The 11,805-nt window shown below is 41.8% G+C and overlaps 1 protein-coding gene across 1 annotated transcript; it reads right to left on the reverse strand.

Annotated features, from left to right (window-relative positions):
- Nucleotides 1-8,662: 8,662 nt before the first annotated feature.
- Nucleotides 8,663-10,150, reverse strand: LOC308511099 (small ribosomal subunit protein uS9-like; the record flags this gene model as incomplete). The annotated part of the gene is made up of 3 exons (XM_081081110.1): nt 8,663-8,806; nt 8,910-9,173; nt 10,127-10,150. 3 exons carry the CDS (start codon nt 10,148-10,150, stop codon nt 8,663-8,665), a joined length of 432 nt encoding a protein of 143 aa, XP_080937236.1.
- Between the last annotated feature and the right edge of the window lie 1,655 nt (nt 10,151-11,805).

Here is an 11,805-nt window from a genome sequence, read left to right on the forward strand (position 1 = left end):
TCCATGGAAGTTACAATGGTCTTTAAGGGTGAAATGCACTGGACTAATGTACTGATGCAGTTGAGAATTCTGGTGCTTTTTACTTTTTGCCGAACCACTATCATCCTTGGCTGACAGTATCTTTCTAGTTACAAGTGCCTCCTCTGCTGTTCAGTCGGTACTCACTGCCCACTTCCTTTCCACACTGCCAAATTAAGAGGAGCCAAGTCCCTAGGGGAACACAAATAATCCTGTGAAATCAGATGTTTCTCATATGCACATTTCTAAGGAAAATGATGACACTAAGAAGCACAGAAATGAGGCTCTTGGAAACATTTTACATGTTTGAGACATTTCTCTGAGCTGCTCGGTGGCATCCAAGGCCTGATGCACCCTGTAGGCTGTAAAGGATGAATGACCTCCTGTGTGGCATGTTTATGCACATGAAATCAAATACAGAGATAGTTGAAAGGTAGTAGAACATCAAACTAAGTCTTTAAAGCCTGCTTTAGGTGCATGGAGCAATATTATACAAGAAATAACATCTACTTTTTTATGGTTATAGCAGTTTGTGGCAAGCATGTCAAATCCTCAGCTGAGTTGACCAGTCTTAGCAGGAGGTTGTGCTCTGCTATGGCAGACTCAGGTACATCATCACAGTTTCCTTATATACTCAAAAGTGGGAAATCTCAATTTGTAATTTGTGAAATGTTAAACTAGAGAAGCTTTTAGGAAATAAAGCAGCAGTTATACTTGTACTCACAGTGCTTTCAAATGCGCTATACCCAAGATGGTTTTCCACGATCAAAATAGTGTGATAAAGAGGATTTTAGAACATGTTAAAGGTTTACCAAAAGAAAACTAATGATTACATTCAACTTGCAATATTTTATTTGCTTCGACTGCTTTGCTATAAAAGCTAGGACTCTGCTTCTATAATTTAAATAATTTGATAGGGTTGCTCTTTCTGGTACTAAATTTTTTCCTCCATTTTTAAGTAAACATTTTTCAACTATAAAATAGGGGAGTTTAATTTTAGCAAATTTTGTTTTTGGCTTTTAAAATTATAAGTGGTAGAAATTTTGATATAGTTTATATAATCAGTTTTATTCAGAAGAAAACAGGCCATTTTAATAAGTGATTACTTCTATACATTGATAAGAAAAAGTTACAAAATGCATGTTACAGTACCCAAAAATGATGACAAATATGCAGGGTGTCTATACACACACACACACATATATATATATATATATATACACACACACACACACACACACACACACACACACACTTTAACTGCTGATAGCTCAATTGATGTTTCTTTTCAGATTTAACCCATTGGAATTAATTATTCAAAGTGTGTATATATTTTTGGGACACCCTTTATATTAATCAAGCTTTGATCACATACAGTTATATATTTCTTACAAATCATCAAACTATCTGGTCTTCACACTATGGGATTTGTTTAGATAAAGGCATTTATGATTTCAGTTGTTAAACTTTATTTTTTTACAGCACTTATTCAATGTGTCCTGATTTATTTCCAATATGGAAAACTATGTTATATTTATTCTGAAGAAATAAACCTCACTTTTAGTGGTAAGATATGTTATAATGGTTTTTCCTGAATAACTAAAAATTCCATTCTGGTAAAGAGGGCCTGCAAATATTTCAGTTATCTGGTATGTAGGCTCCTATTGTTAGAATTAAAACTGCTTTGAAATAGTGTTAAATCTTAACACATTTTACTTTCATTGTAGACTTCTACTCAAATGCAGTAGGTTGTCCATAATAAAGGTCATTCCAATTCACAGTCAGTAGGACTGTTCTGACTCAGATTTACTGTGGGATTGTTCCCTCCTCCAGTAGTGATGATATAGAGGGGTGGGCAAAAATAGGTTTACAGTTATAATACAAATAATACAATAATATAAATAACTAGAGGCCCCGTGCACGAATTCGTGCATGGGTGGAGTCCCTCTGCCTGGCTGGCAATCAGGGTCGATGGGGGCCATCTCACCCAGTCCCAGTTGGGACCGGCCAGCTGGAGGGAGGGACCGTGGGAGGTTGGCTGTGGAAATGCACTGACCACCAGGGGGCAGCTCCTACATTGAGCGTCTGCTCCCTGGTGGTCAGTGTGCGCCATAGTTACTGTCTGATCATAACTATCACTTAGGCTTTTATATGTGTAGACTAGAGGCCCGGTGCTTGACATTTGTGCACAGGGTAGGGGGGTGTCCCTCAGCCCAGCCTGCGCCCTCTTGCAATCCAGGACCCCACAGGGAGCAGGCCTAAGCCAGCAGTTGGACATCCCTTTCGCAGTCCGGGGCTTGCGCAGTCCAGGACCCCTCGCTCCTTACTGCCCGCCTAAAAGGGAGTCAAGGGAGGCTCCCGCCACCACAGCTGTGCTCACCAGCTGTGAGCCCAGCTTCTGGCTGAGCGGCACTCCCCTTGTGGGAGCACACTGACCACCAGGGGGCAGCTCCTGCATTGAGTGTCTCCCCCTGGTGTTCAGTGCGCATCATAGCAAACGGTTGTTCCGCCGTTCAGTCCATTTGCGTATTAGGGTTTTATTATATGGGATAATATAAGAATAAGCTCTGTTTCAGGTACTCACAACTGTAAACCTACTTTTGGCCATGCCATATATTGATCTATCTTGTTCTTTCCTAATAACTATGATGAGCACTTTCTGCTGGCTAGAGCTAACACTCAACAAGGTTAACCAGATCCTGTAAGAATTAAGCCTGTTCTCAATAAAGCTGTAAAATTAAACCTGTGAACTAGTAAGTAGAGATTATAGTTCAATTCATAATGGAGAATTTTGGTTATTGCTAAAGTATGCACATTATAATCATAATAATAGCCATTAAGTGTCCAATATTCTCTGCCATTACTGCACTTAGACACTAATCCAGATTGAGCAAAATGGCTATATCACACGACAATTTTAACTCTTTCATGGAGATTGCAGGGTATAAAAGTGATGTGAGAACTGAGCTAAATTGTATGCCCCTATGAAATGAATGTGGCACATGAATACAATAGTGCCACTGCAAAATTAGTATAAAGTGTTTTTTGTTAATTGAATTAACAATGCATGCTTGTGAAATTAAGACATGAAAATAGGTAACACTCAAAATTTGGACAACACAAAAGTAATTTCATAAGAACACTGTGTTGGATGTCCTAATGTCCACATTGCCATGCTTTTCTTTTTATATATATTTTTATGGATTTCAGAGAGGAAGAGAGAGAAACATCAATGATGCGCCGGCCAACATGGCTTAGTGGTTGAGTGCCAACCTATGAACTAGGAGGTCATGGTTCGATTCCCTGTCAGGGCACATGCCTGGGTTGCAGGCTCAATCCCCAGTGGGGGGCATGCAAGCGATCAATCATGAGCAGTCATTGATGTTTCTATCTCTTCCTCTCCCTCTCTGAAATCAATAAAATATTTTTAAAATATATACATTTTTAAAGGTACTACTTTAATTCTGTTTCAGTGGTTTTTAATTTTCTGAAATGTATGTAATATAGACTTTCAGATTGAATAAGGCAGATTAAATATATGCATTTATCTCCACTTCATCCACAAGGCCCACTAAATTAAAGGAATAAAAAGGAAAGGTATAAATTCATAATGACAAAAACAAGAGAGCAAGCAACAGCAATCAGGTCGCAGACATTTGGATGCTTTTGAACCCTGGAAAGGCTCAGGAATTCTGGAGACGTACTACTTTGATGGCCAAGGAAACTGGTATCAGGGTGGGCAAATAGCAGTCTCTGCCACAATTTAAAACTGAAATTCAGCCCTAGCCGGTTTGGCTCAGTGGATAGAGCATCGACCTGTGGACTGAAGGGTCCTAGGTTCTATTCCGGTCAAGGGCACATGCCTGGGTTGTGGGCTCAATCCCCAGTAGGGTGAATGCAGGGGGCAGCTGATCAATGATTCTCTCTCATCATTGATGTTTATATCTCTCCCTCTTCCTTCCTTTCTGAAATCAATAAAAACATTTTTTTAACAAAACTGAAAGTAAAAAAAGAGTGGTATTGGCCAGCCGGTGTGGCTCAGTGGATCCATGCACCCAGGGGTCACAAGTTTGATTCCCAGTTAGGGTATGTGCCTGTCAATGTTTCATCGCAGTTTCTATCTCTCCATTCCTCTCTAAAGTCAATAAAAACTTTTTTTTTAAAAAAAGCGGTATTTAAGTATGTTATGAGTTATAGAAGCTAACATGAAATTGTTGAGGTTTAAAATGAGTTCCTGGGAAGTTGGGGTGGAGTAGGGCAAGTTAGGAGTCTACTGTTTTATTATTATTACTGTTTTATTATTATTACTAGAGGCCCAGTGCACGAATTTGTGCACTGGTGGGGTCTTGGCCTGGCCTGCGGGGATAGGGCTGAAATTGGCTTTCCGACATCCTGAGGGGTCCCGGATTGTGAGAGGGTGCAGGCCAGGCCGAGGGACCCCACTGGTGCACGATCAGGGCTGGGGAGGGACTGTGGGAGGGCTCTAGGGCGTATCCAGTCCATCTCACCCAGTCCTGATCAGCCATACCCCTGCAGCAAGCTAATTTACCAGTCGGAGCGTCTGCCCCCTGGTGGTCAGGGCGCGTCATAGTGACTGGTTGAACAGTTGGACACTTAGCATATTAGGCTTTTATTATATAGGACTAGAGGCCCGGTGCATGAATTTTGTGCAGGGGGGGGGGGGAGGGTTCCTCAGCCCATCCTGCACCCTCTTGCAATCTGGACCCCTCGGGGGATGTCCAACTGTGGGATCAGGCCTAAACCCACAGTCGGACGTCCCTATTGCAATCCAGGACCACTGGCTCCTAACCACTCGCCTGCCTGCCTGATCGCCCCTAACCACTCGCCTGCCTGCATCATTGTCCCTAACCCTTCTGCCTGCCTGCCTGATAGCCCCTAACCATTCGCATGCCTGCCTGATTGCCCCTAATCCCTCTGCCTGCCTGCCTGATTGCCCCTAACCACTCTGTCTGCCTGCCTGATCACTCCTAACTGCTAGCCTGCCTGCCTGATCGCCCCTAACCACTCACCTGCCTGCATCATTGTCCCTAACCCAGCTGTGGGGAAACTACGGCCCGCGGGCTGTATCCGGCCCATTTGAGATGAATAAAACTATTGAAAAAAAAGACTGTACCCTTTTATGTAATGATGTTTACTTTGAATTTATATTAGTTCACACAAACACTCCATCCATGCTTTTGTTCTGGCCCTCCGGTCCAGTTTAAGAACCCATTGTGGCCCTCGAGTCAAGAAGTTTGCCCACCCCTGCCCTAACCCTTCTGCCTGCCTGCCTGATTGCCCTTAACCACTCTGCCTGCCTGCTTGATCGCACCTAACCACTCTGCCTGCCTGCCTGATTGCCACTAACCACCTCTACCTCGGCCCCCGCTGCCACAACTTCATCTGGAAGGACATCTGGCTATCTGGTCTAATTAGCCTATTACACTTTTATTATTATAGATTATTATTTGTTAATCCTCAAATATTTTTTCTTTTTTTTTTTTTTTTTTTTTTTTTTTTTTTTTAGGGAGAGTGGAAAGGAAGGGGAGAGACACAGAGAGAGAGAAACATAGATGTGAGAAAGACACATGGACTGGTTGCCTCCCACACATGCCCCGACTAGGAATTGAACCCAGGACCCTTCTATCCATTGTGCCAAAATAGCTAAGGCAGGGGTCTACTGTTTTAAAGGCCTTGTGTCATTGCACTTGTAAAATTAAGTATATGACTCATTTAGACTTTAAAAGGAAAACTTCTTTTAAAAGTTACTTTTGATGGGTATGGGGGAAGGTAGGCAAATACTGTAGATGGGAATGTAAAATTGAAAAATTTTTTGAATGACAGTTGGGTTAAATGGATCAAAATTTTAAATGCCTGAAACGTTTAGTCTAGCATTTCCACTATTAGAATTTATTCTAAGGACGTAATTGGACAAATGCTGCTTTGATTATAAAAAAGAAAAAATGGACTACTTATATGCCCTACACCCAGAATCTTGATTTGAAAAGTGATGGCTCATCCATACAATGGAATTACATGCAAATGTTTCAAATGATGGATTTTACACCTACCAGACCATCAAAATGTAAAATAGCGAGAGTTGGTGAGAATGTGAAACAATGAGAACATTGATATTCTGCTGGTGAGAGTGTACACCAAGCATGTCAAACTCTAAGGCTAACACAAGCTAAATAAACAAGGTGTAAGTTTATGTGGGCTGCAAAAAGACAAAAGCTTCAATTTTCATAGGAATGTAGGTTTATTTCGATAGAGACATGCTAAATACAAAGGGCTGAAATAAATGAGTAATTGTTAACAAAATAATAGAACATTTTAATAAAAAGTAATATTTTTTCTTGAACTTTAACTTACCAGACACTGAATAACAGCACAAATTAATAAGCGTAACGCTAATAAACCTATTTTTCTTTTTTTAAAAATATATTTTATTGATTTTTTACAGAGAGAAAGGGAGAGAGACAGAGAGTCAGAAACATCAATGAGAGAGAAACATCGATCAGCTGCCTCCTGCACATCTCCCACTGGGGATATGCCCGCAACCCAGGTACATGCCCCTGACCGGAATCGAACCCGGGACCCTTCAGTCCGCAGGCCGACACTCTATCCACTGAGCCAAACCGGCTTCGGCAATAAACCTATTTTTCTTGGTCTCTGTAAGCGAAATATTTCCTGTTGCGCACACCAAACAAGTCAGTCCAAGACTAATGACGTGGCCATCAGTTCTAAAATATTCGCTGCTAGTATTAGTGGAGAAAAATGGAGAGTGAGCCTGCGCGTATGGCATGTAAGGGAAATTAATGCAACAGGATTATAGTAATCAGTCATTAGCGAATGTTGTAGTTCATTGTTAATAATTATGTATAACAGGATATTGTAAAAATTAAGTTACGAAATTTTTATTAAAACATTTCTAACATACCGTTATATTGGCTGGGCCACAAAAATATTCGTTGTGGGCCACAGGTGGCCCCGCAGGCTGCGAGTTTGACATGCTTGGTGTACACTGATACAATCTTCTGGAAAAAGCAAACATGGGCATTACTTAAATAAAAAGTTGAATATGCACTTCTCTTTAACCAGCAATTCCTCTCCTAGGGAGTATAAAATGATATAACTATATCAGAAAATTACTGTTATCTACCTAAACGGAAGGATATACACCCATGTGCAACTAGGTGACATGCAAGAATGTCCATAATAGTGTTCTAGTGGCCTCCGGCTACACACAGTCATGTGAATGAATCTATGAATCTCACAAATATGTTGAGCAAGAAAGGCAAGACCCAAAAGAAGAGAATGACTTTACCTACATAAACTTCAAAAAGAATTAAAATGAAACTATGAACAGTGAAATGAAAAGAAGTGACTACCACTTAAGTCATATAATACAGAGCTGGAATAAGAGAACTTGGCTTTACTTCAGGGGAACAGGACAATAAAGATGCCAGAAAAAGAAAAGGCATGTTACTACATGCAAATACTAACCTTGCATATGCAGAACTGAAAATACCTAGTCAAAACACCAGTGTGCTCTTCTTCACAGGAGTATCTAATAAAAAATGAAAGACTTGTTTTAAGAGGGAATGAATACAATATGGATGCTGGAGAGATAATTGCTAAGGAAATCCCACTCCTAGTACACCAGGGGAGAAGATAAGGTCTGGCTAGTTTAGGAGCTTGAGGCAGTTCTTTTAATCAACTGGGTAAAGAAAAGTCTCATTCTTTAAAATAAAAGGCTTAAAAGAAACCTAAGGGCTTTTAATTTAAACATTTATTGCGTGCATTGCAACTATGGCTATGCAAATGAAGCTGAGTCATCGCCCTGGAGACTGATGCTGTAGCTGAAGCTCCACTGAAGCCTGCTAGGCAGGGAAAGGCCAGGTCTACCTGGATCCCAAGTCATTTGTTTTGTTCATCGAGGCTCTGATGTGATTTCTTTGGGATAAAGGATTTTGTTGACTGTTTAAGAAAGTGATGTCAGCCGAAGCCGGTTTGGCTCAGTGGATGGAGCGTCGGCCTGCGGACTGGAGGGTCCCAGGTTCGATTCTGGTCGGGGGCATGTGCCTTGGTTGCGGGCACATTCCCGGTGGGAGATGTGCAGGAGGCAGCTAATCGGTGTTTCTCTCTCATCGATGTTTCTGACTATCTCTCTCCCTTCCTCTCTGTGAAAAATCAATAAAATATATTAAAAAAAAAAGAAAGAAAGTGATGTCGGAGCTCTGCATTTGACATGAGAGAAGGTTCACGATATAATGTTAAATGAAATATAAAGGGTAAATTACGAAAACATATTTAATACGTCAACACGTTTTCTTCCAAAAATGCATGTGTATGTCTGTTGGGCATGTATATGCATAGAAAAATGCTTACACCAAAATATTATCAGTAGCTATGATTGCGGGCTCTATCCCCAGGGGAGGGCGTGCAGGAGGCAGCAATCAATGGTTCTCTCTCATCATGGATGTTTCCATCTCTTGCTCCCTCTCCTTTCCTCTCTGAAATCAATAAAAAAAAATTTTTAAGGAAAATGTGATTTGGGGTTCAAGTCGAGAACCCTGTAAAAAAAAATCTTAAAAAATAATCCCATGATCATTGTTTATTATAAAGGTGAACCCTGATAGCCTTATTGGTAGGATTTCCGGTAGAGAGCACGGATATCAGGACCTCCAGACTTTATGGATTCACAGTGACCGGGATCAGCTATCAGCAGGGGCTGGCCAAACTGGATGAGGATGTATTTGATCTCCTTCTTGGAAGCCGCATCCACCTGTGGTGGGAAGGACCCACTCCCACAGTTATGGTAATAGGCCACCAGGGCTTTGGAGAGGGACTGACGGATTGCATAAGTCTGCGCCACTTGACCAACTAACCTTCACACGCACTCTGACGTCCACGCCAGCAAATCGCTCCTCACTCAGGATCAGAACAGGTTCCAGTAGCTTGTATTGCAGCGTGGGCCGGGCTCTCCAGGGGCCGCCCCGTTGACCTTGATGAGGCCCTTGCCCCTTCTGTCTGCAGTTCGCCACCGCCCGGGCTGTCTTCTGGCGCGTCCAAAGACTGCAGAGGACCCCTTGGACAGCATGGCTGTGGGCGTGCACAAGAGATCCCACCAGGCAGCGCCGACACCGGAAAAGCTTTAAAAATTCCTTATTTTTGTCTTATGTTTTAAGAAATTTCTATGCTTCATTCATGATTTCATAAAAAGCAAAAAAAAAAATTTTAAAAGAAATTAGAAGGGAAAAATAATAAACATAGTAGAAGTACTAGACAAAGAATCAAGGAAGCCAAAATTATTTTTTTAAATATTTGATCAATGGCCCTAGTGGGTTTAGCTCAGTGGATAGAACATGGGCCTGCGGACTGAAGGGTCCCAGATTCAATTCCGGTCAGGAGCAGGTACCTCTCTTGCAGGCTCCTGGCCCTGGTTGGGGCATGGGGGAGGCAGCCAATCCATGTGTTTCTCTCACATCTGTGTTTCTCTCTGTCTCTCCCTCTCCCTTCCACTCTCTTTAAAAATCATAGGAAAAAATATCCTTGGATGAGGATTAAAAAAATAATTTTCTTTTGATCAATGGAAAAAAGAAGGCCCAAATAATATTAGGAATGAGAAATGGGAAATCACTAAAGATGCAAAAGTGTGGTCAACAGCTGGCTTCCTATCCACTGTCATTTCTCCTCTTCCCTACTAACAGAGTCTGTATTACAGGGGCAGCAATGTGCTCAGATTGGGGGAGTAAAGCTACATTCCCTAGTGTCCCTAGCAGGTGAGAATGGCCAATGAGAAGTAAGTAAAAGTCTTTCAGGAACTTCCAGAAATGCTGAGCCAGGCTCCATCGTTTTTCTTTCCTGTTCTCTGGAATATGGATGTGATGGCTGGAGCTGCAGGTACGTCCTTGAGACCAAGAAGAGAAGTCAAAGAATTACAGACCCCTCAGCTGGGGTAGTTGAGGCTCTATGAAATTAGGGGTTTAAACATAATTGATGTGTGCTTATTCATTCCAGTGCTTATCCTTATTGATGCATAAATTGTCTCATCTTAGGCCAATAGGAGCATCTTCAAGTGGGCTCCTGAGTCCTTTTGACTCACCTTAATAGTTTTAGATAGCTTCATTACTTTGTGGCGCACGCGCACGCACACACACACACACACACACAAATACACATTTTCTGCCCCAGACCTGGAATCAGGTATTTCTCCAAGGAGCCCAGGTTCCTTTTAATGGGAAAAGGTATTATTCTTCAAGAATTGTCTTGACTCTTCTTAGCTTTTGCTTACTATATTCAAGATATAGAAAGACCCTGTGCACACACACACAAAAAGATATAAAAGTTTTGAAGTGTTGATGACACAAAGAGTTCTTATAAACGAAGTCCAGCTAATCAATATAAAATATCCCACCACAACTGAGTACAAAGCATAATCATTTTCTAAAATCTTTCCATGTCTGCCAGAAATGTGGAAGTGCATAGTAAATGCTGAAATTGGCCAAATTCCTATAAGGACTAAAATCAGGGTTAGCTCAGAAGAATGGTATTGGGTAATCGAATGAAACAATAAGCTCTTTGTTCTGTGAAAAGGCAAATACTCCTTTTCACTACCTACAACCCCAATAGTATGCAACAAACATGAAATTCAACTCTTTTGATGAAATAATACTCTTGGCTACTTTAAAGGTTAGTAGGAGCTTTTCTTTCTCTGAAAATACTGAGTTGGACAAGTCAAACTAGCATTTAACTCCTGTTGACTCTTCAAGATTTGGCTCAGATATCACCTTAAACCCCATCACCACCAGTAGAAAATAAACCTCAAGAGGTTACTTTGCAATACCTCTGATTTATGAATCATATCATTGCTTGTTGTGCATGTCTCTGTCCAGTATTGGCTTGGACGCCCTTATTTTAAATCATGGTACACTCGGTGTCTAATAAAGTGCTCAGAAGGTAGTAGGTGTTCAGTAAATATTTAATCAGTGAATGAAAACTTTCTATTGCTACCAAGTTTATCCTGGGATGATCTCGGTCCTGTGGCTGCCTGAAGTCTCAGTGTTGTGGAGGGACATTCTCACCAGGAGACTCTCTAAGAGGTCACATGAAGAGATATTACCTTGGGGAATTGAGAGTTGGCCTTCATCTGTACAGACACAGGAAACTGAGTGATCAGTGCATTTTATCTATTCAGAGGTTCTTTTTCTTAATAAGTATATATTGAGAGCTTTCTGAGCCTGGAATTCTGCTGGGCACTGGGAATCAAGGAGTTTCATAGGCACAGTTGCTGCCCTCATTTCCTTTACCATCTGGCTCAGGGAAAGAGTCAATTAAGCTCTTACCCTGAGGAGTAAGACTGGCCTGGTATGGGGAATATGGCATGATAGGGTTGCATAATAGTAACACCTAAGATACGCTGGGTGCCAGTGGACTTCTGAACATACTTCCAGAATACACTCTCTCCAGAATACATCTCTCAGACCTGATCTACAAAGTCAGAATGTTCCTTTATTAACAACTAGAGGCCTGGTGCACAAAATTCGTGCCCTGGGTGGGGGGTGTCCCTCAGACCAGCCTGCACCCTCTCCAATCTGGGATCCCTCGAGGGATGTCTGACTGCCCAATCCCTGTGGAATCGGGCCTAAACCGGCAGTTGGACATCCCTCTCACAATCCGGGACTGCTAGCTCCCAGCCACTCACCTGTCTGCCTGCCTGATTGCTCCTAACTGCTTCTGCCTGCCAGCTTGATCACCCCCTAACCACACCCCTGCCAGCCTGAT

Source organism: Myotis nattereri (assembly GCF_964212035.1).
Source record: "Myotis nattereri genome assembly, chromosome: X".
In the NCBI taxonomy this organism is placed as follows: domain Eukaryota; kingdom Metazoa; phylum Chordata; class Mammalia; order Chiroptera; family Vespertilionidae; genus Myotis; species Myotis nattereri.